This window comes from Marmota monax, unplaced genomic scaffold, assembly GCF_021218885.2.
Source record: "Marmota monax isolate L192 unplaced genomic scaffold, Marmota_monax_Labrador192_F-V1.1 WCK01_AAM20220418_F8-fsc00046, whole genome shotgun sequence".
Taxonomy (NCBI): Eukaryota; Metazoa; Chordata; class Mammalia; order Rodentia; family Sciuridae; genus Marmota; species Marmota monax.
Window position 1 is genome coordinate 2604311 of NW_026692486.1, and position 21433 is coordinate 2625743.

Here is a 21433-nt window from a genome sequence, read left to right on the forward strand (position 1 = left end):
CCAATTGGGGTGTCGTGGCTACCACACCGGCAGGTCACTGGGCCTGTTCTGGGCGCTGGCGGCGGCTCTGTTCTGCCCCTACTCCAATTGGGATGACGAGTGTACCACACCGGCAGGCCACCGGGCCTGATCCGTCGGTCGGTTGCAGGTTTGCCTACCCTGCAGGTGCGGGCGGCGGCTCTACTCTGCCCCTACTCCAAATGGGGTGACGTGTCTGTCGTACCGGCAGGCCACTGGGCCTGTCCCGCTGGTCGGTCGCAGATCTGCCCACCTTTCGGGCACGGGTGGAGGCTCTGCTCTGCCCCTACTCCAATTGGGGTGTCGTGACTACCCCGCCTGCAGGACGCTGGGCCTGTTCCTGGCACGGGCGGTGACTCTGCTCTGCCCCTACTCCAATTAGGGTGGTGTGTGTACCATGCTGGCAGGCTCCTGGGCCTGATCCGCCGGTCTGTTGCAGGTCTGCCTACCTTGGAGGCGCGGGCGGCGGATCTGCCCTGCCCCTCCTACCACGCCTGCGGACCCCTGGGCCTGATCTGCAGGTTGGTCACAGGTCTGCTCACCCTGCGGGCACGGGTGGCGGTTCCGCTCCGCCCCCACTCCAATTGGGGTCACGTGGCCACCACACTGGCAGGGCCTGATCCGGGCGTGGGAGAAGGATCTGCTCTGCCCCTACTCCAGTTGGGGTGACGTGTGTACCACACTGGCAGAACACTGGGCCTGACCCGCCAGGCTGTCACAGGTCTGTTTACCTTGCAAGCGCGAATGGCGGCTCTGCCCTGCCCCTCCTACCACGCCCATGTACCACTGGGTCGCGGGTCTGCCCACCTTGCGGGTGCGGGTGGCGGCTTCGCTCCGCCCCCTCTCCAATTGGGGTCACGCGGTCACCACGCTGGCGAGCCCCTGGGCCTGCTCCGGGCGCTGGCTGTGGCCCGTCTCCTCCCCTCTGGCTCGACGACAAATTGAGGAGACTCGGGTGTCTGTGCCTCACCCCCCCTACCAGGAGACCAACTGTTTCTGTCGCCGCTGGTATTGATGAAGTTCTCTCCTCCGCCGCTTTCTGATGACATCAGATCTCTGCCATGTTGGTATCCTATGCAAATGGCAGCATTTCGTTCCCCTTGCCGGGCAACCAAAGCAACGGGTGAGTCCTGACCGGCTCTCAGCAGGACCCGGACCGAGAAGCAGTTTCCGCGGGCTCCTAGCCCGGGGCCAGGGAAGTTCCGGGAGCCGGAACTCGGCCGCTCCGTGCTCGGTGTAAGCTCCTATAAGGGTAGGCTCCAAGAAGCAGTCCCCGCGGGCTCAGTTCCGGGAGCCGGAATTCGGCCGCTTAGTGCTTGGTGTATGCTCTGATAGGAGCAGGGTCCAAGAAGCAGCCTCCGCAGGCTCCGCAGCCCTGGGCCAGGGCGGTTCCGGGAGCCGGAACTCGGCCGCCCCGCGCTCAGTGTTCGCTCCGATAAGATCAGGTTCTAAGAAGCACCCATGCACTGAACCCTAGCAATCTGTCTGCAAGCCGCAGGCGAATGGCAGCCTGAAATTACCTGTTTTATGGCTGAATGAGCTGCGGTCAGTCGAAAACAGGGATGGTGACGTCAGCTTTCCAACATGGTGGCTGCTGGCCTCCTCTGTGGTCTGACCGGTGTGGAGAACCGAGATGGACCGCTTCCTTCCCCCGTCTCGAACCCAGAATTCAGCCCTGAGTACGGTGCTTGCACGGCTGGCAGAAACTGCAGCGCTGTATCCCTGCGTCGCTATCTCCTCGTTTCCCAGCGCGTGCTGCAGACTCTAGCCGTGGGGCGATTTGCTGAATAAGCAGTGTTACCCTCCGTGCGACAAACCTCTCGCGTTTGAGTCCCCGTAGCCGATCCTCGTGCGATGGAAATCCTTCCTCCAGGTTCCGGAGCACCCCACTATTGCTGGAAATTCCTAACAAGATAGCCTTTAGCCGTCCTGACTTGTCATACTCCCACACAGTGAAGCAGCACACGGGGGCAATGCACTCCCCTCGCTGCCATCTTCCCTCTCTAAAATTCATATTCTTAATCACTCTTTCTAGTGATTTCTTGTGGCTATGCTTATACAGCAGTGAGAATGGGGGAGGGAAGTCCGAGTGGTGTCTCAATCCTAACCCTAATCAATAACCAGTGGTGATAGTTAAATAGTATGAAATTTTGATAAGAAAGACTCAAAGGTGATGCTAAATGTTGGAGGCTTCTAGCTGAGAGATTTGGGAAAGGAGTATTGCTACAATAAAAATAAACTAACAAATAAATAGGACAGGAATTTGATTTAGGTAGAAAAGTATGAGATTAATTTTGACCTTAGTAAATCAAAGTTAGATTAAGGCGTGCAGATAGCACTGTCACAGACACTTGAAAATACAGAGCTGAGAGACTGTTCAAAGTCAGGACTAAAAGTGTAGATTTGGAATCCATCAACAGAAGGTAGTAGCTGAAACCAAAACACTGGACAATGAGAACCTAGAGAAGGAAAAACATGTGATCTAAGCCTTGGAAAACACCTCCTCTTGGGGATTTGAGGAGGAAAAAATGTAAGCAGAAGGAAAAAATAACAAAATAAAAAAATAAGTTAAAGAAGAACCAAGACCACTCAATCTCCTGAAAACCAAAAAAAAAAAAAAAGTCTAAACAAGGCTGAAATTTGTTGAATTTATTTTGTGTGAATTATTTAACTTCATAATCACTCAGGGATGTAGATTTCATACCTCTCTATTGACAAATGAGAGAACACAAAAGCTTAGCAAGTTTAAGCCATATGCCCATTACTTGGCTGTTAAGGAGTTTTGGGTCAAAAACTGGAATCCATATCTCCCAGCTTCTGGAGACAAGTGGTCTCCACAGTGCACAAAGTAAAATATTGTGGTGTGTGAAAAAATCTTAAAAATTCTGATGATTGACTGGGTACAGTGGCACACACCTGCAATCCCAGTGACTTGGGAGGCTGAGGCAGGAAGATCACAGGTTCAGGCCAGCCTCAGCAACTTAACAAGACCCTCAGCAATTTAGGGAGACCCTGTCCAAATTAAAAAATAAAAAGAGCTGGAGGTATGGTTCAATGGTAAAGTACCCCTGGGTTCAATCCCCAGTCCCCCCAAGAGGAGTGTATCTCATACACTCAAGAGGAGTGTATCTCATTCTTTAAAAATTTTGTTTTTGAATGTATTTATAATGTGATCTTATGTTAGTATGGTAATGGACACATATCAGATCTACATGCATAATTTATAAATTTATAAGTACATGTTCATTGGGGTATATGCTCAAAAAGTTTATTACTGTGAAGATGCATTTAAAATTTTTGTAAAAGACATATTGAGTTTTAAAAAAAGAAGTTCTTTGATTTGGCAGCAGCTAAATTTGGTATAACATTAAATGTGTCATAAATAAAGATAACTATTTTAGAAAAAAATTGGAGAATATTGCTTCAAACAACTATGCAAGACTGCTTTTTGCCTTGTCTCATACTCAATAACAAACTATATTTACTTCATCTGGTCATATTATCTTTTAAATTCAAACTAGTTTAATTTAGTTAAAATTGGTATTTTCAGGAATTCATGAAGGGCTTTGGGCCATTTGCTGCTTTGTGTTAGTAGAAGGAACAGAGAGGCCTTGGACCAAGCAGACATAGTTCAAATACCAACTCTTACTTTATTGACCATGTGATCTCAGACAGGTTCTTAGTTTCTCTGAGGTTCAGTTTGCTCATCTATAAAATGGAGATAAAGTTCATTTTATAAATTGCTGCAAAGTTTATAGTATTATAAAGAAATGGTTTGGCATTGGGCTTGGCATACAGTAGATAATTTTAAAATGGTAGGAAATAGAAATAGTAGCTGTAGACAACATTGTGGCCCAAAAGTCATTTCTCCTCTAAAATGAGATTGCACATAGTTTTGACAAAGTTTGTCCTATATTATTCTTAATTCAAGCTGGAAATTTATATGAGCATAGACTAAAAAGTGTTCCATAAATTCTGTAGGACAACTGCATATAGCCAGGTGGGTGGGGGATGCCATTTACATGGACTATGATCGGAATAGCTGCCCCTGGTATGTGTGGAGTGGCAGCCCAGGAGATATGCTGGTGAAAACTAGAGGGCCAAATACATGGCAGCCACAAGGCCAAGGGCAATGAATGCCAGGCCCATGCACGTGTTGGTGGGATACTGAATGCCTCTCTGCTTGTCCAATGCTCTCCACAGATCTGCACCCCTGACCTGGTGGTTTTCCTGGCTTGTGCCAACCAGAGGCTCAAGGAAAGATTACTGAAGCGTGCAGAACAACAGGGGCGTCCAGACGACAATCTCAAAGCTACCCAAAGAAGACTAATGAATTTCAAGCAGAACGCAGCTCCACTGGTTAAATACTTCCAGGAGAAGGGGCTCATCATGACAGTAAGTTAGTTCTGCTCTTAGTGTCCACAAAAGAATGACCTGTCAGATTTCTAATTATCCTATGTTCTCATATAGAAATCCCTTTTGCTCTTAAAAGTGGTTTTTGGTGAAGTGTAAAACCAATCAAGAAAATCAATCATTTTTACCTGTTTGCCTTATTAAGACATAATGATTTTTTTTAAAGTCAGTTTGTGAAAGGTGATAAATTCTAACCTCGTCTACAATTCTGTAGTCCCTGAGTAAAAGAGTGTTTTTAAATGATTACTGGGGGTTGTTTTAAGCAATTCTTGCCCAACTTCTTAAATCTTTTGTCTTTGAAAATGTCACAAAATGGTAAGATTTATAAACAACAGTTGGCATAGTTTTAGAGTATATTTGGATTGTAAGTTTTGTTTATTGTGCTACCTAAAGAAATGAGATTCTGATTTGAGAAAAAAAATTTTCTGAGGGTTTGACTTGTCATAAAAAGTGATGATATATTAAAATGGGAGTCATTAATCTTTCTGCTCATTTATCAAATGCAAATATTAACAGATATAATACAGAAATCAGTGTTTTCCTAAATGTTTAGTTTGTTTTCTAGTTAATGGTATTCCATGTGCCAAGGAAAGATGACACTGAATCATTAGTTAATTCAGTTTTTAGAAATAAAAGGCTTAGCTCAATTGATGATTTCCCGCAATATCAGTTTCCAGTATTAAATCACAGGGAAACAAACAAGATTGTAAGCCATCTGAAGGAAGTTCTGTACAGGAAACCACAAAACCACAGCAGTTCCATGAGAGCAGAACCCTCCTCTCAGCCCTGACCTCTTCCCACCAGAACAAAGACCCTTGTTGGGGGCGGGGGTCACAAGCCCCCATAGAGAATTCTGTGAAACCAATGCATGTGTATCCCAATAAAATACACAGACATTTTCCACATTTAAGTAAATCAACTGACGCCCATCCACAGAGCCGCTGTAACCTTACAACTCCTGGGTTAAAACTTTCTTCATTAGACTAGGATGCCCTTAGACCTGAAAGAGACAGTCATGACATTTGAATAATGATCTTTTTGCAGTCTCAAAATATTCATTACATTTTGCTCTTTGAGTCAAAGTTGTCATGTCAGAGAGTTGTAAATTTGATCTGAAAATTATTCACAATGCCAGAGTTCATTTTTTGGTTTAAAACAGAGTAATAATAAAAATTGAGTAATAGGAAAGATTTAGGAAAATCAAGGAAAACATTTCTGTGGCTATTTTTGGTTGGGGGTTGTTGTGTATGTGTGTGTTTTCTCACCAATTACCAGCACTGACTTCTGCATTGTATCATGAAAAAAAGAAATTTACCCTGTAGATCAAACCCCAACTGCAGTCTGAAAAGCCAGAGTTTTAATTGATGTTTGCAAGGCTTGAAGGTATTACCAGAGTGTTTCTGATTACTCCCTGCTTGTCACATTCGTCATCACAAGCAGAGCAGATTTCCCAAATGAATGCAGAGTGGGGATTGTTAATTCACTAATATTTTGCATGGAGGTGAAATGCCATTGCCTCTAATTGAGGGAGTCAATAACAATGTGGATGACAGCCTGTAACCTCACTGCTGAAACCAAATGAGCTTTAAGATAAACACCTCTAATTACCGGGAGAAGACTTGCCTTGGAAAGTCACCTTTTGGAAAGCAATGAATACAGGCTAGGCTCTGGGGAATATAATTTGAAAAACAGGCTGACAAAGAAGCAGGTACTGCATCCTGAAACACTTGTTCTCTTTCAGAACTCAGATCATAGTTCGCTTTCGAAATTGAAGTGCATTTGATAGATCTTCTGCTTTTAAAAATGAGTTAAATATAAAAATAGTCATCCTGTGAATCACATGAATGTTAATATTTTAATAAAAAATCTGCAAGTTAATAGATTAAACCCAAATATATCCTTTTCCCTGTGGTCTCTCCACTGCCTGCCTTTGCTTCTGCCTGCTGCTCCTAGTGATTCATTTATTCATTTAGTAAATGTTAATTGAGAACCAAGATACTCTTTTAGATGCTAGGTAGGCAAAGCTAAATAAATAAGGGGTAAGGATCTTTGCTTTATTCACTGACATATTCTGAGCACCTGGAGTAGTACCTGCCCAACACATAGTAACCCCTCCAAAAGTGAACTTGGCTTATAGTCTGTGGGAAAAGAGATATTAAATGATGGATTGTCCAGTGTGATGGTTGTGGAGTTATTAGGTGAGAGTGATTATTGAGTGTGAGAACGAGCATGGTTTCCTCACATATGTCATGCACTGTGTTAGGGACCAGAAGTCACTGTAGTGAGTAGGATAAACTTTCCCCACTCAGAATAAGAGGAATCATTTATCTCCAAAGAAGCCTTTTAAGAACCACAGGGACCATGTCTGTCCTTAATCCAGCTGAGAAATTTCATTTTGGTACTCGACTTCCTAAGGCTTTGGAGTCTCAACCCTCTCAATTGCAATCTCAACTCCACTGCCATTTAATAATTTCACGATGCCCACAAGGTGCTAAACTTGCTGTAAATTGTAGAGGATGTTACCAACATGGCAATGCTGTGGAGGTCAAATGAGAGAATGCATGTAACGTGATAATGGGTGGCAGTGCAGACACTGCCTGAGATGCACCATGCAGCCTCAGATTCCAGCTGTACCACCTGCCACCTGTGTGGCCTCCTGCAGGTTGCTTATCTTCTCTGTAAAATGGACACAACCACCAAACCTATGCTCATGTGATTTCAAGGAGTAATGAATGTCCAGTGCTTAGAATGATGTTTGAAACATTGTAAGGGTAATTTGTTAATTAATATTATTTTATAGTTTTTGCATTTCTTCCTCTCAGTTCCTTCCCTTTCTCATGCTCATCTTCTGGAAACTATAATTACCATTGACAATTTTGTACTCTTTGAGGGAACTCTGTTGCCTTTTCTCTCATAGATAGATTATTGAATAAATCTAACATTCATAATTTAGGCTGTAAAAACTTCATGCCAAATTTACTTTTCTTTAAAAGTGTTTGTTAATCAGTTTTAAAATTGATCCAGTGTTTTCTTGAACTTCTATATTGCTGATGCAATCAAGCTATATGATGACTGTGTCTGAATAATGTAGTTTAATTGCAACAGATATCAGTCAATTCATTCTTTTTTTCTTTTTTACTTCATCATTGATTGGGCACTTGTTGATGGATTTGACTAAAGAATTAACTTCTTATTTTTTAGAAATATTTTTCCTAATTTTTGTATGTGTGTTAAAAATATCCCTTTGACTGAAGAGAAAAATCTAATAATAACAGCCAGGAAAACACGTGCTGTTGCCTGACTACTATATCTTGTTGTCATGATTCCCGTCACATGGATCTCTTCATTTCTATTATTATGTTCTGTATAGAGCATGAATTTAAATAACATGAAATCATAAAGCTTCTGTATTAGGGAATTCTGCATAGAATCTTCTCTGACATGTTTATGTGTTGTTTTTAACTTATCATCGTATTGGATAAAATTTCTTCTCGTATCTTTTATGGTTTTATGTTAATAATTAAAGATAAGGATGTGGTGAGTTGGTCAGATGTTATTCATGGGAATTTGAGTATTACTGAAACAAGGAAAGTTGCCTACTTAGCGTTACCAAGTGAGCTGTGCCTCATGACATTTTGGGGGACTTGAATTTTATAAAATTACAAAATTCTTGAATAATAATTTCCCTTTAGTAGAAATTCTTTAAAGCCGCAATAAAAATGTCTATTTTTAAATGTGATTTTTTTATCTTTATTTTTAAAAGCGTTTTTAAATTTTTTTTTAGTTATACACAGACACAGTATCTTTATTTTGTTTATTTATTTTTATGTGGTACTGAGGATTGAACCCACACACTCTGCCACTGAGCCACAACCTCACCCATTAAAAACTTTTTAAAACAAAATTTGTCTTTCTTTTAGTCATGCTTGGGTGGGTCTTTTGTTTTTGTTGTTGTTGTTTTGTTTTTGCGGTGCTAAGGATCAAACTCGGGGCCTCACGCTTTTTAGGTAACAGGGAGCCATAATCCCCAGCCCAAGGCTTTGTAAGCTTGAAGCATTCTTTTGAAAATAAATGCAGTTTTGTTTATTTTTTGAAAAAGGAGTCTTTTTAAATGCTTGGAAAATGATAGGACAAGATGTAATGAATCTGCTATTTTTCAAAATATATTCAAAGCTTTACACCATTGAATGTTCCATTAAACTGGAAAAACAGGCCACTCTGCAGGGAAATGGCTGCACAGTTGTGTACATTGAACAAATGCTTCTTAAACGTGGGTGATATTTAGTGAACAGCCACAGTTAACTTCAGACTGTGAAGTAAGCAAATGGTCATTTTCCTTCAGGACTTTTTGTAGGAGGAAGCAGAGAAGTATACTTAAAATGAGAAGGAAGCTGTAGTCACAGGATGTACAGAGAGGCTGACTAACTCATAGCCACGTTTACCAGCTGCAGCTCTTCAGGCAGGAAAGGTATGGGCTGAAAAATATCAAAATCAAGGTTGTTTCTTATTCACCAACACCAATTTTTCTGCCGAAGTAAACCCGGGCTATAGCAGGGCCCTATACTCCCTAATTTCAGTATTTACTAGATCAGAGAAAATATTTTTTTTTAATGGGGCTAGGATGAACTTGGATTTCTTAGTTTCACAAAGTGAAGGCATTGGAAGAAAAGAACCACTTACTCTTGCTGTTGTTTAAAAGGGATATTTCTAACACAAAAAGATTGAGGAATGGTATTTCTCCAGTTTCTAAACAAATGTTTGGCTGTTACAAAAACTACTAACATCTAACTTATTTTTTCTCATTTTGCTGAGGATTAGGGAACATTTCATTACAAACTAGCATTGGTGCTTGGGAACCACAACATAGAAGACACACTCTTGTGAAAACCTCCTGCATTTATTCTTTAGACATCCACCCTGAGTCCCAGAAAACCCCACTGGCAGGACAATTTTTTAATTTGCCCCATATCACTTCCTTAAAATTTTAAACTTACCACTGAAACTAAGTCACATCCCATCAGCCACTCCTACCAAAAGAAAAATAAGCAAGAATAGTAAATTAATATAGACAGAACTGCTGAATAATTATTTGTTAATTAACTTCAAGTGTCATAGGAATCCACACTAATATCTAAAACACAAGTACACTCATTCCGAAACTCCCAGTGCACAGCCAATGGTTAGTCAGGAGTATTGATACACAGAAAAACAAAGAAAGGAAGGAAAAAAGAAAGCTTAGGAAGGAATAAATCGAAATTGCATAAACCTTTAGGAGCTATCTAAATTTTTTATTTTCTTTTGGTACTGAGGATTGAACAACCCTGGGGCGCTTTAACACTGAGCTACATCCCCAACCCTTTTTATTTTTATTTTATTTTTTAAAATTTTGAGACAGAGTGTTTATAAGTTGCTTAAGGCCTCACTAAGTTGCTGAGGCTATCCTCAAATCCTCCTGCCTCAGCCTCAGGAGCAATCTAAATTTAAGAAAGGCAAAGAAACTTGGTAACAGCTTGCCCCCAAAAAACCCATCCTCCTAAAATTACTAGAAGGAAATTTTTGTTGGTGATTCTCAATAGGTAAGAGGTTGGTGAATTTTCAGTGTGCAGCTAACATAGTGAAGCTGTTCCCTTTAAGCAGTACCACTTTCCTATCTTGTTTAAACATCTACTGTGATGTAATCAAAGGTCCCCACTAATCCCTATTCATTGGACTTAGTAACTAAGAAAAGAGTCAAGGAGAAGTCTTCAAAGCTTGATAAAGGATAGACTATGAGGTATTCTGGAAGATACTTGGATGATGGTGGTGTACATGTGCACCTAGATATCTGGCCCTCTCGATTGTTTTCCAGTTGCCCATAATATTTTTAAATTAAGTAAACAGTACTTTCTGGCATGAAACCCAGTACTGATAGAACCTTGAGTAAACAGCAGATTATTAAGGAACTGCCTTGTCCAGGCAACAGGCATTTATCAAATCCTACAGTGTGCAGAGCTGGGGAGAGGATGTTGCCCTCAGAAAAGTATTATTGTTCACTTCAGGAGGGTAACAGCTCTGTGCATTGCTTGGTGCAACCCTTTAATTCACTTATTTACATTTTATTCCTAGTTTTAAATACTCCAGAAGTAAATTGAAAAGCAAATCTGATTACTTTCATAAACTGTCATTATTGTGGGCTCTAGAAACTGAAATACTATGATGCCAGTTTTATTTTCTGATCTTTTACATAAAAAGGAAAATAAAAGCACTGAGAAATAAAGCCCTTTGCACACCCAGTGCCAACCCACATACAGCAAAGTAACAACCACAGTCCTGGAGAGCACATCGTGCTAGTTCCTAAACAGCATTGAAACAGAACAAGCAGATAATATATTTATAGCTCATTCTGGCGTTCTGTCTCAGAAACCAGCAAACGCCCTGACTCACAACTTTTCCGTTCCCAAAGCTCGCTCAGTATCAGTCATATTCACACTCAGCAGGCAGAGAGCAAACCAGATGACTCAGTGAATGCATCTCCTTTCGAAGTTGGAAATTGAAATGGGAAATGGACGCACCCCTGTTGTCAGCTCTGAGGGTAAGAGCTGGCGTGCCAACAAGCACAGTGTTCTTGTGGTGTGTGATACAGGCACGGTGAGGAGAGCTTGAAGAATGAACACGCTCCCTGCCCTGGAAGGATGGAAAATGTTTTTCTGTTCATTTTCTTACTACAGACACTCATGAAATCAAGTCCAAAAAGTCTCTTGATCAGCCTCTTAATTATCTGAAGTATGAGGCAAAGCCCTCACATGATAACTGTGAAATAAATCATCTAGACCAAAACAAGTAATATTCAAATGAACACATTAGGAAGATTCGTGTTAAGAAAATTCCAGTTTTGCCTCACACAGTGGCACATGCCCGTAATCTTCCAGCAACTGGGGAGGCTGAGGTAGGAGGATTACAAGTTCTAAGCCAGCTTGAGCAACTTAGCATGACCCTGTCTCAAAATAAAAAACAAAGGGTTAGAGATGTAGCTCAGTGATAAAGCCTCCTAGATCCAACCCTTAGTACCACAAAAAAAAAAAAAAAAAAAAAAGAAAGAAAGAAAAGAAAAGAAAAAAAAAAAAAAAAGAAAATCCCAGGGCCAAGACCTGATATTGACAGGTCTAGGTAAGAATAGTACATTAGTTAAGGCTTATGTATTTCTATGGAACTGGCTTTGATAACAGCTGATCTTTATAGGTTTTTTTTTAATAATAAAAAAAAAAAAGATCGGTATATAGCTGGTAGCTGAATGTCAAGTCCTACTGACAGCTTCCTTTAAACTCTCATTCAACCCTATAGATTCTGACAGGAAAACACACATACCCGCCCCCCACCAAATATTCAGCTGGTTGGTTCTTCAGGAAACACCATAATCAGAACAATAGCTAGAAATAGTGTCAATGAACATTCCAGACTCCTAAAATTAGGTCTTTATTAACTATAAAATGTTATAGTGAGCCTTATTGGAAACAGGAGTAAGAAAAGATTTTTGGTGAAATTATCCTACTAGATATTTTTCTTAATAAATCTTAGTAATATTTTTGGCAAGATTATCTTACTAATTTTTTTTCATGTTTAAAGCTAAATGAATTGAAATTGACCAATATCTTTAAAGAGAGATGCCACTGTAAATTAAGTGAACCTCCCCCTGAAAGAGAAGACAAAAGAACTGGCATTTAAGGTTCCCTAGTCAGGAAAATACAAGAAAAGAATATGAATAGACAATGCCTTAAGAAAACGATAGCTAACAATTCTGAGTGCTTAGGATGTGCCTGGTACTGTTCCAAATGCTTCACCGTAGCTCATTATTTTGCACCAAACCTCCATAAGGCAGGCATTAGCATCATCTGCATTTTCTAAAGGAGGAGGCTAAAGCACATGCAAGCGTAGCTTGCCCAAGATTGCACCAAGAGCAGTGAGGCTCCTGATCCAGAGGCGACACCTGTAACCCACCCCTGTGTTTCCCCCTCCTTAGCACAGGACTAGCACAGGGCACTGGATCTTGGAGAGAAGCTCTTCCTCAGTGCTTCCCCAGGCATTTATTCCCTGATATGCATCTCTGTTCAGCTGTAATCTCTTGATTTCATCTTTTCAGAAAAGAATAAATGAGAAAATTAATTCTATTGCTAAATTACATTGAGAGGCCTTTTTTAAAAAAGTCATTTTTACTAGATAATAGATGAAAAATAATTAAGATAATTCATAAAATTGATTAATCTGGGCCCACATAACAAGCAAGGAAGTTTTACCGCAAATACCAATCATTGAGCCTTGTATTTCTATTTATCTGTGTAATGCTATCTCTTTTTCTTACCCAGTCAGTTCTACTAGCCTGCTGTAAGACCTGACTCCAATTCTGCAGCAGGAAAAACAATCTCCTTCTCAATTCTTCAGTCGAGTACTTAGCTCATCTTCCCATTATGATGGTCCTTTCTTAGTCATTCATTCAATTTTATTGAAGGCCCGTGTGCTCATGGTGTCCTTTTCATCAGACAGCAGTGGTCCTTCTTTCATTCAACAACCATCTGTTGACATGCCAATCAAGCTTTCCCTCCTTGGTCCCTATAGGGAACACAGGGATGAGGCAGAGCCACATCCTGCCTTCATGAATCTTGTACTGTAGGTGCACAAACGATGTGGATAAACAATTTCAACAGCACAGGAAAGGGCGTGTGTACCACACAGAGGAGGAACGGGCCCCAAGAATCAGGGCAGGGGAGCATCACTCCAGGAAAGATGAGGGAAGGCTCTCCTGGAAACATTGCCCTTGAGAGGCAGGAAAGGGGTGGAACCCAGAAACAGAGAAGAAAGGCGTCATGGTGCAAATAATGAACTACAGTGAAGCATTTGGAACAGTACCAGGCACATCCGAAGCACTCAGAATTGTTAGCTATTGTTTCTTAAGGCATTGTCTCTTCATATTCTTTTCTTGTATTTTCCTGCCTAGTAAACCTTCAGCATGCCGTGATAATTAGAATGGAGAGGGACAAGTACCCTGGGACCCACTGGGAAGGTGCTGAAGAGCTAGGCTGAGTAGTAAGGTTGCTCCATGGGCAGAAGCCAGCTCTAAAACCTCTAAGCAAAGGACTGACATAACTAGGAATATTAAGGTGGTAGCTGTGTGTAAACAATGCTTAGAGGAAGCATCCAGAAGGAGCTGAATTGCAATGGTGACAAGGTTTTACTTCTCGGTAGGGTAGGAGCCACAAACATCTAGAGCCCACCACAAGTGTGGCAGTAACTGAGATAGTGCTCTAAGGAAAAACAGCACTTGTTAATCACCTGCATACAAGGTATAATGTAAATTTTATCAATTTAACCACTTGGATTTCCCATCTGGATAGTGTTCACAGTAGAACTGAAAGGAAAGGGGATAGGAAATGAAAAGTAATATACTGTAGTCCCCCTCATCTGCAGAGGATGCATGGCTAGACCCCAGTGGATTCCTGAAACCCTGGATAGCACCAAACCCTATGTATACTGTTTTTTTCCATATGTACATACCCAGGATAGGGTCTAATTTATAAATTAGGAAAAAAAATAAATAAATTAGGTACAGTAATAGGTTAACAGGCCAGTCATGGTGGCACATGCCTATAATCCCCCCAGCTCAGGAGGCTGAGGCAGGAGGATTGCGAGTTCAAAGCCAGCCTCAGCAAAAGCAAAGCGCTAAGCAACTTAGTGGGATCCTGTCTCTAAATAAAATACAAAATAGGGGTAGGGATATGGCTCAGTGGTCAAATGCCCCTGAGTTCAATTTCTGGTACTTCCCCGCAAAGAGATTAACAGCAAAAACTAGACAAGTATAGCAATATGCTGTAATAAAATTGCTAGAGTCACTATTCTTGTTCTTTAGGGCCATTACTAAGTAAAATGAAGATTACTTGAGCAGCAGCTGTGTGGTATTACAGTAGTGTGATACTGGAGATGGCCACCAAGTGACTTCAGGACAGGTAGTATGGATATGACAGACAAAGGGCAGCTTGTGTCCCAGGTAGGGAGGAGTAGAATAATGTGAACTCTCATCACACTTTTCAGAAGGTCATGCTTTGATGGGGCTTCGGTTGTGGCTCAGTGGTAGAGCGCTCAGCTAGCATGTGCAAGGCGCTGGGTTCAATCCTCAGCACCGCATAAACATAAATCAAAAAATAAATAAATAAAGGTATTGTGTCCAACTACAACTAAAAAAAAATATTGAAAAAAAAAAGAAGGGCATGCTTTGAAACTTATGAATTGCTTCTGCCTGGAACTTTCCATTTTATATTATTGAGTTGTGGTTCACTGTGGGTCACTGAAACTACAGAAAGCAAAACCAGGGTTAAAGGGGCAGGGAGTCTGACATGGTAAAGTACTATAAAGTGACATTACTAACAGTAGAGTTAACTGAATCCCGAATTATTCTTTCCATAAATGATTGTTTCAGAATGATTCATTGGCTGAAAAAATTAATGAACTAAGTCAAACATTGTCTGGAACCATTCATTTTCATGACAGGCCTATATATCTTATAACTGTGAAGACATATTCCATTAAAGTACTACCGAGTAATTAATTATCACCAGAAATAAAAGGCTTATATTTGTTGTGATGTGTTTCAGTACAAGTCAGAGAATAACTGAACAGTTATGGTTCAAATAGGTTTATTTCATTTGTGTCAAAATAAGCTTAAGGACAGATAATCCAGGACTGATTCCATGACTAAATGGCATAATCAAGGATCCCAACTCCTACCTTTTTGTTCTACCATCTTTGTTGTTTTCTCATTGTGACAAAATAGCTGTTGCTGCTGTCATCATCAAGCCCACCTTCCATACAAGACAAAGATGTTTAGACAAAGGGATAATTAGCCACACCTATTACCCTTCATAAGGAAAGCAAAAGCTCTCTCCCTCTTCCTCCCTCACGGACTCACACTTTAGTCTTATCAGTAGGAATAGGGTGAAATGTTCTCCCTAGCCTTTAAGAGAAGGTACAACATGGAATATTGATGGTCCTCAAATTACAATAATATGATTTCATTTGTTTTTCATTTTATGATGGTATGAAAAGTGATACGTCTTCAAAAAAAAATAGCATCTCCAGTCTAGCATTTTGATCTTTTCCTGACTACCCATATGTGGCATAACACCCTCTTGTGATGCTGGACAGTGGCACTCAGCCACAGATCCCAGTCAGTCACATGAACTTGAGGGTAAATAACCTGCTCTACAGTATGTTGTGTAGCTAAGCCATGGTATTAAGTAGGTTAGTATACAATCATCCTGGTGACAGACCCCTAAGGATACCAAATCTGTAGATGCTCAAGTCCCTCGAATAAAGTGGCACAGTATTTGCTTATAACCTACAGACACCCTCCAGTACACTTCAAGTCACCCTCAGTATTACTTATAATACTAATACAATGTAAATACTATGTAAGTAGTAGTTGTACTATATTTTTTAGGGAACAATGGCAAAATGAAGGTCTATACATGTTCAGTACAGGTATAATTTTTTTTCTAATCCATGGTTGGTTGAATATGTGGACTTAAAATCATAGATTTAGAGGACTGACTATATTAAATTTATTTGACATATTTTCAATTTATGGGTTTATCAGAATGTAACCCCATCATAAGTTAAGGACATCTGTATTTAACTTTGCAGCTTCTGACATAGAAGAAAGCAAAAGCAAAAGAAGCTAGAATAAATGTTGAGTGAGGTAACCCATAATAACCACTGCAAGGTTTAAAAGAAAAATGTCCTTATTTTTCTGTTTAAAAAAGACCTAGTGAAACACTTGCACAAATAATTCTACCAAAAACAGTTAAAATAGAGAGTATGTCTAATAATAAGACAACAATGGCTACTTTTCAAAAAGCACCTTTCCTATGCAAGGGTCTTTACTCACTTTATTATACCTAATTCTCACAGAAGTCCTTGAAGGTTAATGAAGAAACAGAGATTCAAAGAGTTTCAAGAGCATGCAGAAGGTCCCACCATAGCCAGTAAGTAAGGGAGCTGATGCTTGACGTGGGTCCTATCTCACAGTCAAGAACCAAGGACTGAGCCAGAACTTGTGTCTTATCCAAGTTAAACCCCCTTCTCAAAGCAGTCAGAAAATATACTGAGAATGCCACACTAATGTGACCTGCAAGACATTACTGAGTATTCTTGAGCAAACAGTGAGTGATGAATTGGAGAACTCCAACCGGAAACAGTTTGGGAGTTCCAGTGAGGAATCCTAAAGGGAATGCTTCTTATAGGGCAAACATGGAAGTAAGCAAGAAAATATTTAATTGGTTACAGGTACATTTGCCTTATTGGGTCTATCCTGCTGGAGAGTTCCTAGTTACATAAGTTGAGTGGCCTCTGGCCTCTGTTAGTCTGTCTGTCTTTCTTTTTTTTTTTTTTTTTGGTATCAGGGATTTAACCAAGGGGCACTTAAGCTCTAAGCCATATCCTCAGCCCTTTTTATATTTTATTTTGAGAGAAGGTCTTGCCGGGTTACTTAGGGCTTCGTTAAGTTGCTGAGGCTGAACTTGAACTCAGGAGCCTCCTACCTCAGCCTCCCAAGCTGCTGGGAGTACAGGCTGACTAGTAGTCTTAAGTTTCATTTTTCTTTAATATAGACATTTATAGGAAATAGTCCAACTTATGTTTCACTTATATTTGCAAATCAAACAGAGTTGACATCACTGATGAAGTCTAAGTGGCTTTGTTCAGGGATTCTTCAGGCCTGATCTCTATTTTTATTTACTCTGACGTAAGTAACTATTATTATTACAAAGTTAAGAAATTTAATTCTAGAACTGGAGAAAAACTGACATATTCTATCAAATGCTGTGTTACTTTACACATGTTCACCTCTTTCAATTACTTAGTCCTGTAAGGTAGGTATTAAAATTACTTGAAGTCTTATATGTACCAGGTGTTTCTTCTAAGATTCCTCATTTCAGGTAAAGATGAGGACTTGCTGTCCTTCCTGGGATAAATCAAAAAGTGCCCACCTGACTCTGCTAACTCATTCCATGTGTCACTCTGTCATTGCTCCTTTTACCTGGTCTTCCCTACCTCGTGCTTAAGCTACCTGCTATTTTCTCCAGTAGGACTGGCTTCCCTCATCTGTCACTTTGCCTCCCAGCTGGACTCTGGAAGGCTCTTCCTCAGGGATAGCACCAAGGAAAGTTCTTCTACCTAACTTAACCTGAACTATCAGTTGGAACACAGGCAGATGTGTGGATATGCCCCTGCTCTGAAGGAGGCTGCGCAGAAGGGGAGGAGAGGAGCTAATGACAGAGGGATGTGCGGAGGGCTTTGAGGTGGGGTAAACTGCCCCTGTCCTCCCCTTCACAGCTCCAAGGTGCTAGGTAAACTGAGAACATACTAGATGGAGGCTCCTCCATGCATTCAAAGATGTAATCAGGCACTTGAAATTTCTGAGTGAAGAGTCTTAGTCCTTATGAAGCACAGGATTGGAAATGGGAATGGGGGATGGAAAAAACAGAATCAAGGGATGAGCAGCCAGGCAAGGAATGGGGAAGAAAGTCGTTTCATCTTAACTATTCCAATTTCTTGTTGATTTCCTCTCCTCCTTAATTAAGGAATTTAATTTAGCACAGCATAAAATAACTTTGAAAATATACTCATTTATCAATGTCTTTGTAGGCAATTGTTTTGAGATTCCTAGCTAATGTGAAGGACTCACAGATTAATGACAATGTTGATTTGGGGCTTTCAGAGCTCCTGTGTGAGATGACAAAACAACTCTGACTTTAAGAAGATTCTGTAGAAAGGCAACCTGAATGTGTCCAAGGTGTAACATGGTGTAGGCTGTCCTCTTCAGCAACCTGTGAGCAGATCTAATGCAGCCAGCCAGGGGCAGGTGTGCAGTGTGCATTGAACTAACACACACACACTGGGTTGGGTCGCATGAATTCATTCTGAGAGCGAACAAGAACTTGTTTTGACTTCATTCATTTCGACTGAATACATAGCTTTTCAATAATATTTTAAATTCGGGCTTTCGAAAATGCATGCTTTTTCCCTATGGTCTGGCCTCTAACTGTTGCCAATTCACAGGTTATTTGAAGGTGTCAGCAACCGAGAGAGATTTCTCAGAAAATAACATAAAGAGTGTTGTTTCAAATAATTTCCACAATTGCGGTTAAATTCAGGATCAAGGAGAAAAACTAAAAATAATGGATTAGTGAGGGGTAAAGAAAATCTTGTTTCTTACCTGAAAATATCAAAAAAGTGTTATGCCTTGTGAGATGATTTTTTTCTGTTTATTCTGAAACTTCTGTTTAAAAATCTAAACATAGATATCACCATCACTTGGTATATACAGGATAATGTTTATTTTTAGTGTTTCTACCAAGTCTTTAAGAGTTCATATGTTCATGACAAATTAATTTTGGTAGAAGTTCAAAAAGATGATATCATCCATTACAACTGAATCATTAATGCAGCAGTAATTTCCAATTAAACTCTGTCTCAGATCTTGTAGAACTTTAGGTAAAACCCTCTGGTCATATGAACACTCATATTGTTCATTTCATCAACACAATCCGGGGAGATCTGGGCTGACTGATCCGTGCTGCCCGCCCTGCGGCTACAGACGGCGGGGCACCACCGAGAAGTGACCAGCAAGCAGGAAGAAACATTGCTGCAGATTCTGTGGGATCCTGCCGGCTGAGCACCCACTGAGCCCCGGGCTGAGTCTGGGATTTCAGACGGGGAAGGAAGCGGTACAGTTTTATCCCCCACAACACAAACCCCACCAAGGAAACCAGTGGCCACCATCTTGGAGAGCTGAAGTAACCACCGCCACTCTCCGACAGATTGCAACAATAAAACAGGTGTGTGTTACTCAGCTCAGCTCCCATACAGCGGGGAATTCGCATAAAATCTCTCCTAGGCTTTCTGGGGGAGGGATTATCAGAGAAAGCCTGCATAAAGACGCGGGGAAAACTAGAGACACCTGACCTTCAACTCCCCCTCCCATCAGCGGCGAAAACGAAACCTGTCTAGCCAGCGCTGGGGGAGGGGCAAGCGGAAAAAATCAAAACAATAGAGTGCTGGGGTTCCCAATAGACACCCTCCACACCCAACAAACGGCAGGCCCAGAGTACAGTTTGAACTGCCGAGAAGCATCACTCAGGGGAAATCTGGTCTAGCAGGAGAAACCAGGGGACTAGAGGCCAGACCCTCGCAACTGGGCGGCTGGAGACCACACGCCCGCCGGCGACCGACCGCTCGACTGGGCGGCTAGAGATCGCCCACACGCCGGCGACAGCCCACCCGCTGCCCGCGTGACTGGGCGGCTAGAGACCGCCCGCCCGCCAGTGACCAGGAGCTGAAACCAACCAGAGACAGTCCAGTCCCACCCCCCCATTCGAACACCCCGGCAAGGAGATTGGGGCCAGCCATAGCAGAGAGGTGACGTCACTGGAGCTCGGCCGTCGGAATTCTTTCCCAGCGGATTCCACTTTAGCAGGCATAGTCTACCAACACAAAGGAGAGACAACAGAGATATACAAAACCAAAACAAATCTATAGAAGAGAGCAGAAACACAGCAATCAAATAGAGCTGGAAAGTAACGTGAACATCATGAAAAAAACAAGGGAAAAAAGGAGTACAAACAATGCAGGACAACTTAATTCTACAGGAGGACCTAGAAGCATCAGAAACAGGGATAAGGAAAGAACTCAAGGCATACCTAACTCAGATGGAAAGGAATATTAGAGAAGACATGAGACAGCAAGTCCAAGCAATGAAAGTATATTTTGAAAATGAATTAAACAAACAAATTCAAATGGCAAAGAACGAGCTTTACCAGGAGATAGAGATCTTAAAAAAAATCAAACAGTAATCCTAGAAATGCAGGAAACTATAAACCAAATGAAAAACTCAAACGAGAATATTACAAATAGACTAGATCAAGTAGAAGTCAGAACATCAGATAATGAAGACAAAGTTTATCAACTTGAAAAGAATATAGTCAACACAGAAAAGATGCTTAAATCCCATGAGCAATCTATTCAAGAGATATGGGATGTCATAAAAAAACCAAATTTGAGAGTCATCGGGATAGAAGAAGGCATAGAGATTCAAACCAAAGGAATAGACAACATATTAAATGAAATAATTCTAGAAAACTTCCCAGAGATGAAAGATGGAATGGATTGCCAAATCCTGGAAGCCTACAGGACCCCAAACATTCAAAACCGTAATAGACCAACTCCAAGACATATAATTATGAAGATAGCCAACATACAGAACAAGGAGAGAATATTAAAAGCTACAAGAGAAAGGAGGCAGATTACATTCAGGGGTAAACCAATTAGGTTAATGACTGATTTTTCATCACAGAATTTGAAAGCGAGAAGATCCTGGAACAATGTATTTCAAACGCTGAAAAATAATGGTTTCCAACCAAGAATACTGTATCCAGCAAAATTAAGCTTCAGATTTGACAATGAAATTAAAATCTTTCATGATAAACAAAAGCTAAAAGAATTTGCAGCCAGAAAACCAGCACTGCAAAGCATTTTGAGCAAAATACTACAAGAAGAGGAATTGAAAAATAGTGCCCAAAACTAACAGCGGGAGGTATCTCAGTAAAGGGGGAGGAAAATAACCAAAAAGTAAAAACTAGCCAAACTAAAATGAATAAATAAATAAACATGACTGGAAGTACAAATCATATTTCAATTGTAACCTTAAATGTTAATGGCCTAAACTCACCAATCAAGAGACATAGGCTAGTAACCTGGATCAAAAAAACAAATCCAACAATATGCTGCCTTCAGGAGACTCATATGATAGGAAAAGACATACACAGGCTGAAGGTAAAAGGTTGGGAAAAATCATACCACTCGCATGGCCCTCGGAAGCAAGCAGGAGTGGCCATACTCATATCAAATAAAATCAACTTCAAACCTAAGTTAATCAAAAGGGATAAAGAAGGACACTATATACTGTTAAAAGGAACCATCC

At 40.9% G+C, this 21433-nt stretch overlaps 1 protein-coding gene across 2 annotated transcripts in view; it reads left to right on the top strand.

Annotated features, from left to right (window-relative positions):
* Positions 1–21433, top strand: part of Ak5 (adenylate kinase 5) — a 265150-nt gene that overhangs the window by 63149 nt on the left and 180568 nt on the right. For both annotated transcript variants that reach the window (XM_046443172.2, XM_046443171.2), the window contains exon 6: positions 4222–4413. In XM_046443172.2, the coding sequence (XP_046299128.1) occupies positions 4222–4413 (192 nt within the window). The remainder of the gene's footprint in view (positions 1–4221; positions 4414–21433) is intronic.